Source organism: Peromyscus californicus, unplaced genomic scaffold (assembly GCF_007827085.1).
Source record: "Peromyscus californicus insignis strain IS unplaced genomic scaffold, ASM782708v3 Scaffold_19__1_contigs__length_69161282, whole genome shotgun sequence".
Lineage (NCBI taxonomy): Eukaryota > Metazoa > Chordata > Mammalia > Rodentia > Cricetidae > Peromyscus > Peromyscus californicus.
This window is the reverse complement of record NW_026294491.1, coordinates 58,374,476-58,395,931: the sequence shown is the minus strand read 5'-3', so window position 1 is coordinate 58,395,931 and position 21,456 is coordinate 58,374,476. Positions and strand designations below refer to the sequence as shown.

General features: G+C 45.5%; 1 protein-coding gene across 2 annotated transcripts; it reads left to right on the top strand.

Moving 5' to 3' along the window:
* The first annotated feature begins 400 nt into the window (after nt 1-400).
* Ankrd66 (ankyrin repeat domain 66) lies at nt 401-21,413 on the top strand. 2 transcript variants are annotated; one of them, XM_052745389.1, is made up of 4 exons: nt 401-445; nt 9,723-9,893; nt 14,536-14,764; nt 20,296-21,413. In XM_052745389.1, exons 2-4 carry the CDS (start codon nt 9,731-9,733, stop codon nt 20,483-20,485), a joined length of 582 nt encoding a protein of 193 aa, XP_052601349.1. In that variant the 5' UTR covers nt 401-445; nt 9,723-9,730; the 3' UTR covers nt 20,486-21,413. The 2 variants fall into 2 exon arrangements, with proteins under 2 accessions (XP_052601349.1, XP_052601348.1); XM_052745388.1 differs by lacking the exon at nt 401-445 and having other exon boundaries at nt 7,187-9,893.
* Nucleotides 21,414-21,456: the final 43 nt, after the last annotated feature.

Here is a 21,456-nt window from a genome sequence, read left to right as displayed (position 1 = left end):
GGAATTTGCTCAGGATCTCACAGCTAGTTTTGAAGGTTAGGGGTCCAGGCTATCCCCAGTACTCCAAGGTGGGCAGACATTCCTCAAGTTCCAGTCGGCTAATTAACAGCCCATCTGCTTTACAGTATCTTGTGGGCTGTGAGCAATCGGCTGCTTTTCAATTTCAATTTGGTTATCAAATGTTCTTAAGAGCCTGTTGAGGACCATCCCAGTTATACTAAAGTAGAAGATGAAATGATTGAACAGTTTGGGTGGGAAGCAGAGAGGCAAGCCTACCCCACCAGACTCCAAGGCCCTGGAAGCTGAGGGTCATTGTTGGCTTTCTTGGGGAGGAGGAGGGGTTAGTTTGTTGCAGGAATCTTAAGCAACAAGTTTCCATGGTGCACACAAACTAACACTCCAGCCAGCTAAGGTGGCCTGCAGCACAGAGCGCCTAGGAAAGACAGTAAGTGTTTTAATCTTAGTTCTTTTTTTTTAATTAGACAAATCATACTTAACTCAAGCATGTACCACTGACTGCTTTTTTAAGCCAAGGCACATCTACCTGAAGGATTGGAGTTCAGATATACTTGATCAAATTCATGAGGATTCATGCAAAGGGAAGTTTGCTGAATTTCAATAGTTATAGATAGGTTAGTGAATTCAGGTCAATTCACATGCCATAAAACTGGGTATGTTTAAAGCATCTAATTCTGTGGGCCTTAGAATTTTAGAGTTAGGAAACTGTTGCTGCCACAGTCTGATTTTCAAGGAGTTCATCACCCCCGAATGAAACCCTGTACTTTGCCAGCACTCAGCGCTCACACCTACCCCCAACTGGTCCTAGACAACTATTGGTCTACATTTGAGTCGAGAGATTTGCTGGCTCTGTGCCTCTGTCATGCACGTGGAAGCATGTAATACGTGGTGTTCTCTGTCTGACTTTGTTCACATAGCATGTTTCATGATTCGTCCATAAAACATCTATCGCTCTTCACTCATTTAGTATATGTGTGAATATGTGTGTGGCAGACAGAGGCCAACCCTCTGTCTTGTTCCTCAGGAGCCACGCACCTTGTTTTTTGAGACAGGGTCTCTCATTGGCCTGTAGTTCACCAGGTAGGTTAGCCTGGCTGGCCAGTGAGCCACACAGATCTGCCTGTCTTTCCCTCCCCAGGTAGAACTAGAAGTGTGCTCCCACAGGCATGGAAGGTGGACATGGAAGGTCTGGGAAATGAGTGGGGTTGGGATACATGATGGGAAATCCCCAAAGAACCAACTAAAAAAAGGATGAAGTCTGTTCCCCTGCCATGTATACTGGGGATTGAACTGGGATCCTCACACTTGTACTGCAAAGATACCAGCTGGGCTGTCTCTCCATCCTTCATTTCTGTTGTCAAATAATATTCTACTATCTGGATATTACATTTTTGTTTTATAATCTTTTGGCTAATATCTAGGATATTTTTACTTTTGCCCATTATGACTCTCCATGAACATTCATGTTCAATTTTGTTTGTTTGTTTGTTTTGTTTTTGGAGACAGGGTTTCTCTGCGTAACAGCCCTGGCTGTCCTGGAACTCACTCTGCAAACCAGGCTGGCCTCGAACTCACAGAGATCCGCCTGCCTCTGCCTCTCGAGCGTGCACCACCACCACCCAGCCTCATGTCCAAATTTTTATAGCTATATTTTTCCTTCCTTTTGGTAATACTCTATTTAACAACTCACTATGAAGACACAGCAATCCAGATTGGTGAAATATTAGCACAAAAGAGAATAGGATAGCAAGTCAGGAAATAAAGCTGTTAGGGCCTGGAGAAGTCCCACAAAAGACCACCATCCACATATGCAGTCAACAAGAGCATTTATAGCTTGAGAAAGCTTCCAGCATGCTGGGCCCGGCCATTCCACACAAAGGCAAAATGGTGACGACCCCGAAAGAGATGTGTGAACTCCTTTTAAGCAGAGCTGAAGGGGAGTTCCTAGGGAAGTTAGGTCATTTTAGATATAATTGGCTTAAGCAAGTGGCAATCATGTTAGTACATTCTAATTGGCCAGGGCTAGTCAGGGGCTGGTCAGGACTCCAGTTTTCCATTTTGGGGCGGGCCTGGACAAGTCCCAGGCCTTATTTTGTTATTACCTTGAGCTTGCTGACTATGGAGGCTGGCTCAGATGTCCAGGCTTGCTACCCCCTATCTTCCTTGTCCCTGTTGTTAGGAGCACCAGTGATTAATTGCCCTTTGTTTATGGCTTCCTCATAAACTGTCTTTCTAGTTTCAAGAGTAGGGACCGAGGCCTAGTTTTTAATCTGAGTTGTTAGGGCACACTATCACGGTATTTGCCTGGCCCTCTCAAAAGCTCATGTTCCTTGTTTTTCACAGTTGTTTATACATGGGTATATAAAATGTACAGATAAATGAAGTATGTTCATAATTGATCACAGATACAAATGCAAGACTGAAACCGTCAAGGCAGAACAAGGAAAACTGCCCATGACCGTCTAGTTCTCTCAGTACCATTTGCTAAAAGCCTCCTCCTCCCGCAATGAACTGCCTGTCGTGAGTCCTGAAGTCACGAAGTCGGGGCCTCTCACCCTATCCCTTTTGAGATGGTTTTGCCTGTTCTAATGTTGATGGGTTTCTGTTTGCTTGTTTCTTGTGTTTCTTCTTCTTCTTTTTGCATTTCTATATGATTTTTCTAGGGGCTGGGGGATTCACTTTTCAATTGTCTGGAAATAAAATATTGCTGCCCATGCAAACTTCTGGCTTCCTCGTCCACATGTTGTGCAAGCTCTTTGGTGTGGCCTCAGATGTGGAGCAGATGGGGACGGTTAAAGCCTAGAGGCTTGTGTAGGAGTCAAGCGGAAGGGCTTTTGCACACTGGCTGTAAAAATGGTTTTCTGCTTAGTAACACCTGAAGATGAGATCTATGAACGTTTGTTCATTGTTGACCAAATCCTCTAGGGTAAGGATTGTCTGTTAAATATTTATTTTTAAATTTGAGTTTATTTTGTATGTGTGCATGTGTGTGTGTGTCTGTGCACATACGTGTAGAAGCATAGGAAGCGTAGATCAACTCTGGGTGTCTTCTTCAGCTGTTCTCCACAGAATTCTTTGGAGACCGGGCCTCTCACTGAACTTCTAGTCATTTATTCTGCTAAATTGGCTGGCCAGTGACCTCCAGAGATCTGCCCGCCTCCTGTCCTCCAGCTTTGAGATCACAGTCACCAGCGGCGGCAGGCTTCCTTTGACATGGGTTCTGGGGATCTGAACTCAGGTCCTCCTGCTTGTGGATCAAGCCCTTCACTAATTGAGCCACCTCCCCTGGCCCCAGTGAGTCACGTTTAAAAAGTGAGACGCAGGGGCGCGGGAAAGACTCCACAGGTGCAGGTAAGATGCTTGATGTATAAGCCGAGGACCAGAGTTTGAATCTTGACACCCGTGTAAGTGCTAGTGTGAGTCTAGTGGCCCATCCCAGCTCTCAGGAGGCAGAGACGGGAGATCCCAGGGAAAGCTGGCCAGGTAGCTGAATCAGTGAGCTACGGCTTCAAGAGAAACATGTTTCCTCAATATATGGGAGAAGACGCTCAACCTCTGGCCTCCCCATGTACTCTCATACACATGCATGCACACCCTCACCACATATGTATCTATGCACACGCAAGCATGCATCCCCACACATGCCAAAAAAGGTGAAATGCTGTGGATACCATCTTCTCTGTTACTCCACGAAGCACATGCAGAACCCCTTTCTCTTGCCACACACTCAGCCTTTGTCTTGCATAACTAGAGACTCTGATCCGCTTGGGTCAAGGTCAAGGGTCTTTGTTCCCAACATTCCACTGGTGATACTATGTATCTATCCCCTCTAATGAGAGCCGCCATCCCCTTCTTGCTGTGTCCTGCAAGTCTCCAATCTTGCTCCCTGCTTTCCATTCAGAGAGAAACTGCTATCCAGTCTAGTGAGTGCTTAAGCCTGCTGTGGGAACTCATTACAATTGTAGAATTTAAGGCCTTGTCTACTACCTACCGAGCCAGAAACACAAGCAATTTCCCTAATCGATCTGTGCAGACAGAGGTTGGCAATCCGTGACCTCTAGGCCAAATCCCATTCCTGTTTTGAAGGCTTGTAGTCATCTAAGATACCCAGCCTTCCTAGGTTGGTTCTAGGAGACTTACAGGGTGAGCCTTCACATCTCCACCCTGGTTGACCTTTTCACCCCAGTCACCTGCCTGCCCAGCCCCCACTATGCTTGATCCCCCCCCTTCAGGTCCTTCTGATCACAGTGTTGAAAGATGCTAAATGTTTGCGAGGGGCACAGTAAAGAAACCCGTGATTGGCCACTCCATGACTGAGGGCTAAGAGGGAGAAAACATTCAGAAGCATCTGGGAGAGAGAGTCCAGAGCAGGGAGACAAAGAAGCAGACTGGACATGGCCCGGGCTCGGGAAACAGGGATGGCAGAGAATAGCAAGTGTGAGACCAGCAGGAAGAGCAGGGTAGAGTGAAAAACCTTGTGTTATAAAGAGAGCATGGTGCAGGGTCTGTGTGCGTGTGTGCGTGTGTGTGTGTGTGTGTGTGTGTGTGTGTGTGTGTGTGTGTGTGTGTGTGTAGGGGGTTGTGAGTGCTTGCATGCCTCTATGTAAAGAGAGTATGGTGCAGGGTGTGTGTGTGTGTGTAGGGGGTTGTGAGTGCTTGCATGCCTCTATGTAAAGAGAGCATGGTGCAGGGTGTGTGTGTGTGTGTGTGTGTGTGTGTGTGTGTGTGTGTGTGTGTGTAGGGGGTTGTGAGTGCTTGCATGCCTCTATGTAAAGAGAGCATGGTGCAGGGGTGTGTGTGTGTGTGTGTGTGTGTGTGTGTGTGTGTGTGTGTGTGTAGGGGGTGTGTGAGTGCTTGCATGTGTGCCTGTGTCTGGAACAGCCTTGGGAGAGAGGTGAGAAAGGCAAGGGAACTAGCTGGGCTTTGAGATGTATAAGAAGCTCGCTTGAGTAGGGGCTGAAGGAGCCTGAAGGCCACCATGGGCTTCCATATGCAACCACACGTATATGTCAATGGAGAGCCATAAGTGCCCCCTGCCAGAGGCAAGGGAGATGACTCCTTTTGGCAGATGGGAACCAGTTTCTCAAGTCCCTGAGGAATACTGGCTTTTATCCAACCACCAGAAATTCTTCTATAGTCCAGGGTGGGCTGAGCCTAGACTCGATTTTGGACCAAATCAGTGGACTGGCCCTTTTGGGGAAAAACAGAGTAGTACCTGTTGGACGTGACACTAAGCTCTGGCACAGTCTTAAAGGTCTTAGATGGGCTTTAAGAGGACGCCAAGTTGTACTGATGATGAATGATTTTTAGAAGATTATTATTGCCATGGAAGACAGACAGGTAGTAAAAACATGGCAGTAGTCTGAGATTGGGCCCCAGTAGGAGACAGACAGCATGGCAGGGTCTCTGAAGAAGAATCAGAGCCCGTGAGGCAGAAGGAGGGGCCTTTTCTTACACTGTTCTGGGAATGGAGGAGGTTTCACAGCACAAGCCTGTAGCCGGGCTCTCTTAGTCATAGGCAGGAGGCAAAGAAGGGCTGAGAAGCAGGATGTGTGTCCACTTTTGACGTAAACTTATTGACCCAGACGAGAAATCCAGGCATCTGAAACTATGTTACCTAGGGACTTCACAGACGCAAGCGTCTCTGTAGGAAGCCTGGAGGTATCTGTGAAAGGTGCGTCTGAAAAGTATTGTGCCACAGCTGGATTTTAGCATTACATCCTTACATAGCCCGTCAATGGTCTAAGTGCAGGTAGTTCAACACTGGCTGTTGAAATTGCCAACCCAGCGAGGAATGAGGTCTCCAGAGGATTTCCAGCCCTGGGGCTGAAAGGTGCCTGACCTTCTCACTGACCAGCTGCTCCCTCCTCACGCCTGTCTTCTTTGTCCTGAGAATGCCTGCAGCTGGTGGGTGTTGGATACCAAGGAGATGGCACATTCACGTGAAGCACATAGAAAAAAAGGGTGGAGCGGGAATTCCCATTGTTATAGAGCAGCTTTTAAGTTCCCATGTAGTAGCCTCGCTTGGTCCCTCCGAGTAAGAGTGATTTGCTGTCTGATCCTTTGTAGAAAAAGATTGTTGAGCCCTGGTCTACACATTGATGTCGGAAGCTCTTACCCTGTGTAGTGTGAGCTCCTAGTCCCAGGATCCTCCGCTGTCAGTCATAAAAACGACCCTTATTCATCTCTTTAGGACCCAACCTAGAGCTCTGACAGGACAGCGCTGTTTACCTCCCCATCTTAGTGACTGGCTCTTTTTCCTGTCCCCTGACACTACATTTGAATTATGTTTACTTCTCTGAGTCTCGGGCATTCGATTAGGCATCAGATGCCATGCCAGGATCCTTGGTCCCTGTCCCAGAGTTTCAGGTTCAGCAGGTAGATATTGAACCAAATAATTTGCATTTCTAACAAACTCTGGAGCTGTTCGCGATGACAGTTTGGAAGGTAGACTCCGGCTCTCCAGTTCTCAGCTTGAATCTTGAGATCTAAGGCATCCCCAGTGGGCACAAGTTCAAGCAACTGCCCACTCCAGTTTCTTGCCTCTAGTCCTCATGTGTTCATATCAGCATTTCTCAAGACGTTAGAGCTCAGAATCTTTTAAACGTCACCCAAAGGGCTTTTGTTTATTTAGATTACATCTATCAATATTACCAGCATACGAAGTTAAAAATTAGCTCCCATTTTGGAGGGGCGTGTAGGTTTTAGAACCAAATGTTAGAGACTTTTGATCCCCTAGAGCTGAAATTATAGGTGGTTGTGAGCTGCCTGATGTAGGTTCTGGGAGAAGAACTCTGGTCCCCTGGAGGAACAGCATGTGCTCTTAACCATTGACCCATTTCTCTAGCCCTCAAACAGAATTTCTTAAAGTGGGATGAATTCATCGATGGGAATTCTAATAAACCCATTCCACAAGAGTCCTAGTTATGCTTATCTTGTGATAAAAACACTGACCCCAAAAAACTTGTGGGAGGAGGTTGCAGTAAACTGCTGTTCCTCCAGGGTCCTGCCTTGGGTTCCTGCCCCGATCTTCCTAGGTGATGGCAGGACCCTGGAGATAGGACCTAAAGCAAAGATCATAGAGGAATGTTTATTGGCTTTCTTTCTTTCTTTCTTTCTTTCTTTCTTTCTTTTTTTTTTTTTTTTTTTTTTTTGGTTTTTCGAGACAGGGTTTCTCTGTGTAGCTTTGCGCCTTTCCTGGGACTCACTTGGTAGCCCAGGCTGGCCTCGAACTCACAGAGATCCGCCTGGCTCTGCCTCCCGAGTGCTGGGATTAAAGGCGTGCGCCACCACCGCCCGGCTGCTTTCTTTCTTATACAACCCAAGACCACCTGTCCAGAGATGGCATTGCCCACAGTGGACTGAGCCCTCCCACATCTGAGGGCAAATTTGATGAAGGCAAATTCCTCAGTTCAACTTCCTTCCCTGTGTGTCAAGCTGACAAAAAAATGGTATATCTAGAAACATGTTAAAGTAGTTTCATGAATTAAATTTCTCATAGAATTAAAGAAAGTTAACAGCACAATAAGAAATATTTTCATGAAAAGTAATCACGTTTTCCACAATAACAAAAAAAATGTAAAGAATGATGTTGGTGTGCTCTCTGTTCCCAGAAATCCCTTTAACAGCTACCGTAACTGGGGTCAGTTGGATCTTTATAGCAGCTTTGGCATTCACTGTAATGTTTTGATGGATGTATATAAAGAAACGGTGATTTCAGACATTTGTAAAGTTGGACAGGGAAACGTAATTGTAGCCTTTTTGGATAATCATGGGTTTTCTTCTCTGGATCTACATCAGAACCCCACAAGTGGCGATGTCTCAAAGATTTGCTGCCATGTAGCATCTGAAATGATGTCTATGTGCCTGCGATACTCCATTAGAACCCACTGGCCTGCCTCCAATGACTCTCTTCACCTGTGCTCCGTCTTGCAACACCCTGTGCTTTTCATATGGAGAGACCGGTCCATGGGTGATGGAGATTCCCTCATGTTGGCACATTTCATTTTACGTTGGGCCCTGACCCCCGTCCCTTGGGTAGCTGTTGCCTTGCTTGCTGACCTTGATCAGATGTCCTCCCTATGCTGATTCCCTGCTGCTTTCCTTCCTCCAGAACAGCTTACAGGAGGTTCCTTGTTTGTGTATCCTGCATATTTGGTGTAAACAGCTAGGATGCAAGAATGTAAAACATCTGTAGCAAACTTCTGCCCTCCAGGTTCTCCCACTGTGCTGTAAGCCTGTATTTAAGGCCTCTTCCTTCCTTCAATAAAGGGAATTCTACTTAGACAATGACCCGCTGTCTTGTCTCTGTTTTAATCCTTAGCCCCTCAGTCCGACATGGTGAATGGGTAGTTGCGTGGGCACTACAATTTTACAATCACATTTGCTAAGCCGTATACTCAGGGGTAAAGGATTCAATAAATGCACTCCAAATTGTACCTGGATTGTAACATGCTCCCCAGAGGCGGTGCTCTCCTATAAGTGTGGTGCATACAGCAGTTTGCTGATGGCATCTTTTTTGTGTGTCCAGGCATCAGCAGTTTTCTCTACCATTGCCTTTAAGCCACAGGGTAAGTGACAACAGAGTGAACGAGGCTGGTGACATTTTAATCTGACAATGAAAACAGTTTTCATTTCCTAAGTCCCCTAAACTAAAAATCAGGGATGCTTAAGGGTTTGTAGATTACAGTGTGTGCACTGGTGATCCATGGCACAGTATTTTGTGTATGTGTGCATGTGCATGTGTATGAGTGTGTGGGAGGAGAGCTGTGTGTGTGGAGGTGTGCATGTGTGTATAGAGTTCAGAGAACAACTTTGGGTGTTGGTTCTCACAGTCTCCCATCTTTTGTTTGAGATAGGGTCTCTCACTGGCCTGGAACATCACCAACCAGGTCAGACCGCCTGGCAAGGGAGCCTGGGGGATCGCCTATTTCTATTTCCCACGCTGGGATTACAACCATGAGCCGCCATGCCCAGCTTTGTATGGGGGTTCTGGGGATCTGAACTTAGGTCTTCAAGCTTGAGAAAAAAGCCACATTACTGACAGTGCCATCTTCCCAGACACCTCGTGGCATACATTAACAACAATTTTTAGCTGTTTTAGTTATGTGTTGGCGAGCTGTATTCCTCATGTGGTGTGGCAATAGCTTTTAATTTCCATGGATCCCTTATGCCAGATCCAGTCATCCAGTCCAAACTGTTCATGCAGATTGTCACTGGCCCCACAGCATCTCTGGATGCTTCTATACTAGAAAGACAAGATGCCGAACTCCACAACCAACTCAAGGTAGCATAAAACTAACAGAACCCTGAAGGAGGAGCTGAAAAGTCACACTGGAAGATGGGTGGAGGGGACACTGTAAAGTGCCAGTCTATTACTTTAGAGATAATTCTGGGTACAATGGAGGCCATCAGTAGTTTGGGGGTTGCAGAATGGTGGATGCTATCCACAGTTGCTGAGAGTTAGCCATCCACACAGCAGAACACACACACACACACACACACACACACACACATGCACACGCACACGCATGCGCACACACACACACACACACACACACACACACACACACACACACACTCACACAGTTTAGATGCAAATCCACAAGACAGGAAAGCAAGTCACTGATGCAGAAACCTAGGGAGCCCTTGCTAGGGGTGAAGGATTTGTATGGAATTTCCTAAATGGCCTGTATCTCGGGCAGATTCTGTGATGGAACTGTCGAAAATATCAGACATGACGAAGCTCCACCAGGCCGTGGCAGCAGGGGACTGCAATTCAGTGAAGAAGATTCTGAAGAAAGGTCTCTGTGACCCAAACTACAAGGATGTGGACTGGAATGACAGGACGCCTCTCCACTGGGCTGCAATCAGAGGTGAGTAGACAATGACCCCGTAGACCCGTTCCTCCTGGCCCACCTTCACGAGGCCGTCAGTCTGTGTCAGAGTGGGATGGACACTTCGTTAATGCTACATGGACCATTTCACCTGGCATTGACCCTTACTAGTGACAGCCCCTGGGTTGTGTTATTTAATGTTTTGGGCACTCATTCTTCTACACAATGGGGGCAGTAATGCTGTACTAGAGTTCTTTGATGGGGAGTTAGGTAACATGATGAGACTCTAAACAACGCTCTCAATTAGTCCTCTGTCTTCATGACTTCATGCATGGAGCATCATGAAGATGAATCCCCGCCCCTTCCCAGCACATCCCAGTTATGCGACCAGAAGTTAGTGACAAAACTCAGTCAAAGTCTCTGGAAATTGGCGCTGGATAGATGGCTTAGCAGTTAGGAACGCTCACTGCTCGTGTAAGGACCAAGTTTTGTCCCAGCACCTATACCCACCTCTAACTCCAGCTGCAGGAGAACCAACACCTTCTGCCTGTGGGGCACCTACAGACATGTGCATGAGCACATGTGCACACAAACACACACATAAATTAAACTTTTTTTTGTTTTGTTTTATTTTTCGAGACAGGGTTTCTCTGGAATTAAACTTTTTTAGAAGAAAAGTCTCTAGTAATAAACACCATCAAATGACATTAGGGAAAATAGCACTAGAGACAACTTTGCTTGTCAATTATTTGTGTCTTCTCTCTTGTGGGGAGAGGGACTAGGCAGAAAGTAAAACCAGCTGCAAAAACCTTGGTTGGGATATTTCTGCAGAAATCTGTGTAGGGAGCATTAGTAACTGTATCAGATGACCACTCAGGAACACTTGCTGTGTGCTGGATATTGTACTGGGTGCTTCGTGTCTGGGAGTTTATTCATACTCCTCACGGATTTGGTGAGACCAATGGTGCAGCCCTAATTTGCAAATGAGGGCATTGAGCATTTGTTTCTTACCCAAGGTATTATTGGAGAATGAATGCACATCTGTCCAATTAGAAAGCCTGTGCTCTTAAACTGTGACAGCTGTATTCTAAGGGTGCTCAATTTACTGATTGTAATTAGTTTTGCTAGTGTGTGTTTGTGCATGATTGTGTGTGTATGTGTGTGTAGGTGTGTGTGTGTGTGTGTGTGTGTGTGTGTGTGTGTGTGTGTGTGTGTATGCCATGGTATACAGTGGAAGTCAGAGGACAACTTTCAGGAGTTGGTTCTGTTTTACTTCAAGCTCTGGCTCAGGCTGGGTGGTAGTGGCACACACCTTTAATCCCGGCACTTGGGAGGCAGAGCCAGGCAGATCTCTGTGAGTTCCAGGCCAGCCTGGTCTACAGCGTGAGATCCAGGACAGGCACCAAAACTACACAGAGAAACCTTGTCTCGAAAAACCAAAAAAAAAAAAAAAAAAAAAAAGCTGTGGTTCATGGCACCAGGCTTGAATGATGGGCTATCTCATCAACACAAGTTTTAAAATTTTTTTTATTCTAAAAATTAAGTTTATGTATTTTTGATGTTTTATTATATTTTTGTTATTTAAGTATATTTTGATAGTATTATTCCTCTCTCCCAAGTCCTTCCAGATCCTCTCCCTGCTCCCTCCTTTCATCCCAGCACTCAGGAGGCAGAGGCAAATGGATCTCTGAGTTCAAGGCCAGCCTGGTCTACAGAGCTAGTCCAGGACATCCAGGGTTACACAGAGAAACCCTGTATTGAAAAACAAACAACAAACAAAACCAATACAACAACAATACCCCCCAAACCAGGAAAATAAGTAAAACCATACCTAAAGAGAAAAAAAGAATACCAAGTTATAGCCAATAAAAGCACACACACAAAAGATACCCTACTCCCGAACACGAGGCCTATCCTAGGGTGGCTGATATACTCGGTGTCACTCTTTTGAAGAAAACAGATTTTTCTCTCTCCCAGCAAGTTGCTACCTTTTACCCTAGGTCCCTGGGCTGTCTAGTCTCAGCTTCTTGGTCACCCAAACACTGTGTTGCTAGTTGTTTTTGCTCTTTTCTCTTTTAGGAGCCTGACACCCAGCTCCCAAATAAATCACTCACACACACACACACACACACACACACACACACACACACACACACACACACGCAGGATTATTCTTTTTTTTTTTTTTTTTTTTGGTTTTTCGAGACAGGGTTTCTCTGTGTGTAGCTTTGCGCCTTTCCTGGATCTCATTCTGTAGACCAGGCTGGCCTCAAACTCACAGAGATCCGCCTGCCTCTGCCTCCCAAGTGCTGGGATTAAAGGCGTGCACCACCACCGCCCGGCTGGATTATTCTTACAAATGCCTGGCCTTAGCTTGGTTTGTTTCTAGCCAGCTTTCCTTAACTTAAATTATCCCATCTACCTTTTGCCTCTGTGTTTTTAATCTTTCTCTATTCCTATATACCTTTCTTTACTTCTTACTCCATGGCTTGCTGTGTAGCTGGGTAGCTGGCCCCTAGTGTCCTCTCTCCTTTTCTTATTCCTTGATCCCCTTCCCAGATTTCTCCTTCTATATATTCTCTCTGCCTGCCAGCCCTGCTTGTCCTTTCTCCTGCGTTACTATTGACTGTTCAGCTCTTCATTAGACCAGTCAGGTATTTTAGGCAGGCAAAGCAGCACAGCTTCACAAAGTTAAACAAATGCAACATAAAAGAAAGCAACACATCTTTGCATCATTAAAAAAATGTTCCACAGCATGAACAAATGTAACACATCCTAAAATAATACTCCACAACACTGTCCGGTAAGGGTTCCATCTCATGGAGTGGGCTTTAAGTTGAATCAGGTATGGGTTGGTGACTTCCATATGCTTTGTGCCACCATTGCCTCAGCATATCTTTCAGATAGGACACTGTTGTAGATACAAGGGTTGTGGCTGGCTTGGTGTTCATGTCTCTTTTGAGAGCGTGAAGAGTACCTTACTGTACCAAAGATGCTGGAACATAGGGTGAAGGCTCTGTGTAGGCACTGGCTCAACATCTCCATCATTAATGAGTTGTATAGGTGTTGTCTTTAGCAATGGGGCCTTGCTGGCAGTTTGTGGAGAGCAACCTACAGTTTTGGTAACAGCTGGAGTTGTTTGGGGATTCCTGTAGGGCCCTTTTGACCAACAACTCAATTAGATTAACCCAATACTGGTACTGGAAGCTTTGTTTGGTGACAAGAGATGGCCAGTTGGAATGTTGACACACACCCCTCCATTAGTTGGCAATTTCATTTAGATCGCCTTCATAGATGTATATGTTTTAGAAAGCTTCTACTATATTAGGTTTCCATATGTGATAATTTAAATGAAAATGGCCCCATAAGCTCATGGGAGTGGCACTATTAGTAGTTGTGGCCTTGCTGGAATAGGTATAGTTTTGTTGGAGGAAGTGCATTACTGAGGGGCGGGACTTTAAGGTCTTTAAGAACTTTAAGGACTTTAAGAAGCTCAAGCCAGGCCTAGTAGCTCAGTCATTGCCTGCTGCCTGCTGATCCAGTCCAAATGTGGAGCTCTCAGCTACCTCTCCAGCACCATGTCTGTCTGTATGCTGCCACATTTCCCACTATGACAATAATGGACTAAACCTGTGAACTGTAAGCCAGCCTCAATGAAATGTTTTCCTTTAACATGGTCATGGTGTCTCTTCACAGAAACTAAGACCAAACTAAGATACCATACTACCCCTTAAATGTCCCTTAATTTCCGCTCTCTTTGTATTCCTCCCACAACCTCCTCCCCACTTGATCCTTCTATTCTAGCCCCCCACATCCATCCATAGCTGTCTATTCTATTTACCTTTCCTAAGGAAATTTATCTGTTCCCTTTTGTCCCTTACTCTATATCTAACCTCTGTGGTTCTATGGATTGTAGCTCACTTATCATTAACTTCATAGCTGACACTCACATATAAGTGAATACATGCCATATTCATCTTTGTGAGTCTGGGTGACATCACTCAAGACGATTTTATTTTAGTTCCATCCATTTCCCTGAAAATTTCATCATGCCATTTTTTAACAGCTGAGTAATATTCCAATGTGTAAATGGACCCTGTTTCCTTTATCCATTCTTCTGTTGAGGGACATCTAGGTTGTTTCCCATTTTTGGCTATTTATAAATGGAGCAGAGCATTCAAGACCTGTTTGGGGGTACAGTATAAGTTCAAGGCCAGTCTTGGCAACTTAACTAGACCCGTTCTCAAAATAAAAAGTAAGGAGAGTTCTAAGGACTGTAGCTCAGCGGTAGAGAATTTGCATAGGATATGTGGGGCCCTAGCTTCAACCCCAAGTTCTACAAAATAAATAATTAAAATAAACAAGCAAGGAATATATTGCAGCTGCAGAAGCAGCGAGGCTTGCCAGTGCGTAGATGGGAAGGACTCGAGTCAGGCCTGGGACAGTACACAGAACGGAGGACTGTTCTAGAAAGAATACAGGAAGTTCTTAGAGCGCTCAGGTCTCCATGGAAGGAGGATGGGGAACTGCCTCCCAAGAAGAAGAATGACGATAACAAGGCAGAGGTACGCCGAAGGCCACTTTCCTCCTGCATCGGTACTGTCTAGGCTTCTCCTGGCCTCAGGCCACTGAGGACATTTATATCTTAACTCCATGTTTTTTTCTCCGTGGTATATCTAAGGGCAAATGGAAGTGATACATCTCCTGATACAATATGGAGCCAGACCCTGCTTGGTGACTGATGTGGGCTGGACCGCAGCTCACTTTGCAGCTGAGTCAGGCCATCTGAATGTACTCAAAACTCTCCACGCACTGCACGCTGCCATTGATGCTGCTGACTTCTTTGGAGATACACCCAAGAGGATCGCACAGATCTATGGGCAGAAAGCCTGTGTGGACTTCCTGGAGAAGTAAGTACTGTGTTTTCCCAGCGATGGAAAGGAGCCTGTGATGGAGTTTTTGTCCATTGACCAATCTCAGGGAAATGAAAACAAAGCAAAGAGATCTAACCCAGCGGTTCTCAACCCTCCTAGTGCTTGGACCCTTCATGACAGTTCCTCACGTTGTTGTGACCCCCAACCATAAAATTATTTTGTTGTTACTACATAACTGTAATTTTGCTGCTGTTATGAACCATAATATAAATATCTGATATGCAGGATTTCTGATATGCGACCCCAAGGGAGTCATGACCTATAGGTTGGGAACCCCTGAACCAATTGACTGGGATCATAATTTTTTAAACGATTATTTACTTTTATTTTATGTGTATGAGGTTTTTGCCTGGATGTATGTATGTGCCAAAAGAAGATGCCAGATCCCCTGAAACTGGAGCTACCAACTGCTCTAAGCAGCCATGTGGGCTAGGAAGAGAAGGTCCTCTGCATTGAAAAAAAAAAAAAAAGCTACTCTTCTTATCAGAATGAGCCATCTTTCTAGCCTCTATAATAATTTTTAACTTGATTTTAATATTTTTTATTAGAACGACAACTTGAGGGTGAAAAGTACATTGATCTTTTGCTTTAGATCTTACAAAAATTATCTCTAATAAGAACTGGACACTAAGTTCGGGGATGGGACACAGCCTAAGCCTCATGGCCACTCTTGGGCTTCTGAAAGGTACTCGAGTTACCTGTATGACTCTGTAGGAGCTAAACCGGCCTCCTGACTCTCAGTTTCCTCACACTTGCAGTGCAGCAGAGGCTGTGGAGACGGTTTAGTCAGTGAGGTGCTCGCCACATGAACAAGAGGTCCTGAGTTTGGAACCTCAGAACCCATGTAAAATTAGTCACGATGGCCACATCGGTAGCCCTAGTTTGAGAGTTCAGACACCGAAGGATCCCAGGACAGTCAGTCTGGACAGAACTGCAAGCTGTAAATCCAGTGAGAAATCCTGTCCCGAAATGTGAGGGGATGATACACTACATTGATCTCTGACTTCCTTATACACACGCACACAAACACATACACATACACATAACGCCCTCCCCCCCCATACCTCATGAGGCAAATGAATTAGACTTCTGTTTTTTAAGACCCGTCTACATTCATGTATGACTCCCCTAACACAACTAGAACTTGTCAAACATTCATTCATTTATTTACTAAGTTAAGCAATTGGATATAATTAAGTACTAATTCTGTTCTTTGCAGTTATAGCCTTGAGAGGAATAGAAATGAGATATATGAACCTATAATTTGGGTCAACAAGTGATTTATATGAGAAAACGTTGAATAGCCTGGTCTGAACATGGTTGCTTGGGAAGGAAGATGAGATAGAAAACCTGGAAGTAATGCCAATTTATGGTAGAGAACAGTGACCATGGGCTGTCTCCGATGAGCTTCAAATACAGTTATGGTCCAAATGTTAAACTAGGCCAGGATGGTGGCTTAGGCCTAAAATAGCAGCTGCTCAGGAGGCTGAGCCAGGGAAATTGTAAATGCAAGGCCTGCCTGGGCTATAGAGTGAGTTCAAGGTCAGTCTGGGCAAATTAGTCTCAAAGAAAAAGTAAAATAAGATCTGGGGAATGTAGCTTAGTAGTGGAGTGCCTGCTTAGCCCATGTGAGGCCCCTGGGTTCAATCTCCAACACTTCCAACCCTGTAAAAGTTAAACTAGTAAAACTGTTGCCTGGGCTGAGATTGGCAATCCATAGAAGTGCCTCAAGAGACCCTACCTTGGAAATAGTGTCACCATTTAAAATATCACAGATCACAAATGGGGAGCTAGAAAGAGGCAAGATATGAGTCCTGTTCACAAACTCTTTTCCCCAGTTCTAGGTGTTACACTCAGGACCTCTGTGTGCCATGGCCTGAGCACCAGCAGGCATCCCTCATTGAGTTTCCTACACATCTAACACCCTGCTATGTGACATGGCTCCCTTGATCTTATTATTTCTCAGGTCCCTACACAGGTATCTGAATCTGAAACTCCTGTTGTTCAACATTTTTCTTTCCCAACCTATCACCTGTGTGGGGGACTCACTAATTCCCCTGCCATCTGGATACTGTGGTATGGTATCCCACACCTTCCTTGCCTCTAATCATAATTTTTAGACCCTTATGACCTAGCATCCCCAGCTGTGGATGGATCTCTTGTATAAAGTGGGCTTCAGCACCAGATCTGTAAAGTGAGGACATGATGGTTGAAGAGGAGGTTTTTTATTGTAGATATGAGGGAGAGTACAGCCAGGGGCATTCCAGTGCAAAGTAGTAGACTAAACATGGCCAGTAGAATGGACTGAGCCATGAGAGGAAAGTGAGAGAGGAACAGAGACAGTGTAGCCGGAAGTTTTCCTGGTCCCGCCCAGCTCCCATGGCCCATGGTCGCTCAGACCCAAATGAACACACAGAGGCTTATATTAATTATAAACTCTATGGCCTAATGGCTCAGGCTTCTTGCTAGCTAGCTTTTACATCTAAATTAACCCATTTCTATAAATCTATACTTTGCCAAGTGGCTTTTGGATTACTGGCATCTTTACATCTTGCTTCTCATGGCAGTGGTTGGCAGCATCTTCTCTGTTCTCCCTTTCTCCTTCCTCCTCTCTAGTTAGAATGTCCCTCCTAACCTTATTCTGCCTCACCATTGGCCAAACAGCTTTATTTATCAATCAATCAGAGCAACACAGAATGACATCACCCATCAGAGACAGTAAAGAGGAGAGAGAGCCAAGAGGACCAAGAGCCAAGAGTGAGCCAAGAGATAGCATGGCTGAAATGACAGGGCTTATAGGAATGAGAAGTTGGGGGAAAGGATGCCCGTGAGCTGGAGAAGTTTAGGTTTGGGGGTGGGGTGAGAAGAACTGAGAAGCTCCAGAATGCCAGCATGGACTTTGTAACAGGTATTTGTAATGTTGAGAGAGCCTGGAAGCCAGCATGCTCTTTGGTATGCTAATGGGCACCATAGTTAGTCATTTGTCTGGGTTTCTGTTGGACTTGACATTTCTACACTCTCCACTCCTGGGCTTGACCGGCTAAAGAAAGGCCCAGAAATAAGTAGATGAATATTGGCAGGGAACTACAGATGTCTACTTCTATACAAGCCCACCTCAACTGTTTCTCAGAGGACACACTTTCTACCTGAATTCATGAAGGAACACACTTTTCAAAGGCCGCCCCCCACCGTACTTCCAGGTCTTACAAATGCCCACATCAGTTCACCTCGCCTTCCCATGCTTTCTGTGTCATGGTGTTCCTCCATCTGGAACAGTGGTCCTCAACCTTCCTAACACTGTGGTCTTTTAACATGGTTCCTCTTGTTGTGGTGATTCCCCAACCATAAAATTCTTTTCGTTGCTACTTCATAACTGTAATTTTGCTACTGTTAGGAATTGGAATGTAAATACCTGTTTTCTGATGGTCTTAGGCAGCTCCTGTGAAAGGGTTGTTCAACCCCTCAAGGGGTCACAAGCCACAGGTTGAGAACCACTGATCTAGAATCTTCACATCTTCTTTGTTTAGTCTCCACTTCCTCTTGGATTGCTAGTCATCTCTACCCCGCCCCCCCTTATAGTCTGTGAACACGTTCATGTAGATCTTACTAACCAAATGGACAGAGCCAGAGGTCCCTCCGGCTGCTTTCTCTTCTCCTCCAGGCTCCTAAGCTCCGGAGTTGATCTACAGAGCTGGTTCTCCTTCCTCATCTCGCGCTCATTTTGGAAGTCTTCCGCATTGCTGCACTGACACATTCCTCATAGGAATACTCGTGAACTCCCTGTTGCTAACACAATGCTCCCTTCTCCACTCATAGTCAATCTTCTTGCATTTTCCTTCCTCCTCCCCCCTCTCTCTTCACCCTCTTCTTCCTCCCTTTTTCTCTTTCCCTCATCCCTTTCTCCCTCCCTTTTTTCCTTCATTTAATTTTTAATTTTTTTTTTTTTTTTTTTTGGTCAAAGCCTCACTGTACAACCCAGCTTTGCCTCCCTGTCCCAAGAGTGAGGATTACAGCCCGGTACCGTCGGTATTTTCCCTTGGGTATCTTTCAAATGCTAGAATTCCTCAGAGTCCTGTCCTTGGTTTTCTCTGGATTTTTCTGAGTGATCTTAACCCCTCCTTAGTGACCGGATGCACATGACATTTGGCCCAGTTATCTAAAATGGAGTGGGCACCACCAGGGAAATCAGGCAGACAATGCTGAGCAGACAAAAATAAACGTCAGCTGCATCACATGTGAATCACGTCTACCTACCATTTCCCACCAGAAACTTACTTCCTTTCTGCTGCTAGAGGAGTCAGAGGAAAGAATTCTGGATGTGGGTGTAATTAGTCTGGTCCTGCAAATAGAGTGAAGACCTGGCCAAGGGAGGAGAGAGAAAACCTGTTGATCTGGGTGTTGGAAATGTGCATCAGTCCAGTGTGCATGAGAAGATGTGGAGGGTGTATGGAGGGCTGAACGCCCTGGCTGACTGGGTGATCACAGCCAGGAGCCTTGCAAGCTGAAGTGGGTGGGTGGAGGACTGTAGTTAGTTGGGCAAGAAGCCAATGTTGAACTCATCATGGGATTGATGAGCTGAAACAGACTGGCTAGCAAAGTCACTCATACAATAGAGGATGTGGCAATTGGGTTTCCTGTAGTGGGATCAGAGGCTTTATGACGCTAGACAAGACCACTGAATTTCTTCACAGTTCACATTGTGAGGATGTACACTCTTAGGCTATTTTTTACTTAATTTACCTATACATACAATGTATGCAATTGGCATTTACTTCTTGCACTTCCAATTTACTTAATTGATTGGTTGATTGAGATAGGATTTCACCTGTAGCCCAGGCTGGCATGGAGCTTACTATACAGCAGAGGCCAGCCTTGAACCTGCAGCAATCCTCCTGCCTCATTCTCCTGGGTGTTGGTATTGCATACGTGGCAGGCTATACTTTAAAATTTTAAACAACGAACATGTGTTCTTTTTATAGTCAGGAAATAGAGTTAAAAGAAACAGCCAGGCGGTGGTGGCACACACCTTTAATCCCAGCACTTGGGAGGCAGAGGCAGGCAGATCTCTGTGAGTTCGAGGCCAGCCTGGGCTACAGAGTGAGTTCCAGGAAAGGCACAAAGCTACACAGAGAAACCCTGTCTTGAAAAACCAAAACCAAACCAAAACAAACAAAAAATAAATAAATAAAAGGAACAGCTTCCCAATCACATGAAGACTGTTCTGGAAATATGGGCACTTTAACAATAAGCAGTCCCTTCTAGCAGTCTTTGAAGATTAATCACATCCAGGCCTCTTCCATCTTCAGGTAGTTCCTCTGGGATCTGAGTCCAGACGTTGGAAGGTTTGGAATCTAACGCGTGTGCACTTGGACATGTGTGAACTTGGCCTCCTACCGTCCTAACTAGACTATGAATGGCCTGCGCTGTGTGTAGTGCTCGGGAAGCAAGGTCGGTGGCAGTGCTGGCCAGGCTCCTTCTATCACGCTCACAGACTCGTCTCTTTGTAGGGCAGAACCGGAATGCCGAGACCACCGCCAGAGAGGGCTGTTGCTTGATGAGCGGGACCCAGATTGGGACCTCAAGAAAAGGGAGCTAGAGCAGTCTCTCCCCGCCCCAGATCGAAACACCAACAAAAAGAGTAATAAGAGAATCCGAGGCTCCACCAGGCTCTGCCATTCCAAGGCCTGGAGGGTATGAGAAGGCGGAGCCCAGGACACAGACTCACTGGACCTGGGACCCAGCCTGGAGTCAGAGGGGTTGTCTGGCTTCCTGCTCTTCACGGAATTCGACTCCACCACCCTTACCCAGGCCTCCACAGATACCCACAGCAAACCATTCGGTTGGAAAAGCCTTGCCGCCGTGTTCTCTATCAGAGCCCGTGTCTCTGCCAAAACCTGAGAGCGCGACGCTAAACCCAAAGCTCGACCCGGAGGGGACAGGGCAGTGGACAGCCAACAGCTGCTTGCATTTTGTTTGCAGTGACTTGCAATGTCAGCATGCCCCTCCCCTCCCCCACCAACACACACATAGTTACAGAGTGTTCGCCATCAAAGAAAGGGCTCTTCCAATGAAACTGATCAGACGGGAGCAAAAAATGAAATAAAAAGCAAAACAAAAATAAAACTCTAAAACTTACCAATATGATCAATTCAATATATGAATACAATTAATATTTTTTGTCACAAAGACTAAACAAACGCTCTTTGGGCGTTCAGCTTTTTTTTTTTTTTTCTTGTGGGAGCCCACAGTCCCAGTCTCAGTGAGAGAACTGGAAAGCCTGGCATGAAGAGGTTCTGCCCCACCTAACTGGGCAAACGCAGAAAAGTGTGGGCTTGTTGGTCTAGTTTTTCAATTGTAGATTTTGTAAAAGTTAGATCAGATATTTCCAAGAAAAATATAGCATCTATCGAAGTTCTGAAGACGGTACAAGAAAAAGATAAATGCCGCCGGAGCTGTGGTGGCGACGCCTTTAATCCACTTGGGAGCACTTGGGAGGCAGAGGCAGGTGGATCTCTGTGAGTTTCGAGGCCTGCCTGGTCTACAGAGTGAGATCCAGGACAGGCACCAAAACTACACAGAGAAACCCTGTCTCGGAAAAAAAAAAAAATGCCTTGTTAGCTATTTTTAATATTGATTTGCTGAAATTTGTCAGATGTTTTAATGCTAAG

Coding starts and splice junctions, on each gene's coding strand:
- Ankrd66 (XM_052745388.1), top strand. CDS start 9,689: ATGGAATTTCCTAAATGGCCTGTATCTCGGGCAGATTCTGTGATGGAA. Junction 9,894..14,535: donor CCACTGGGCTGCAATCAGAG/GTGAGTAGACAA, acceptor GGTATATCTAAG/GGCAAATGGAAGTGATACAT. Junction 14,765..20,295: donor TGTGTGGACTTCCTGGAGAA/GTAAGTACTGTG, acceptor GTCTCTTTGTAG/GGCAGAACCGGAATGCCGAG.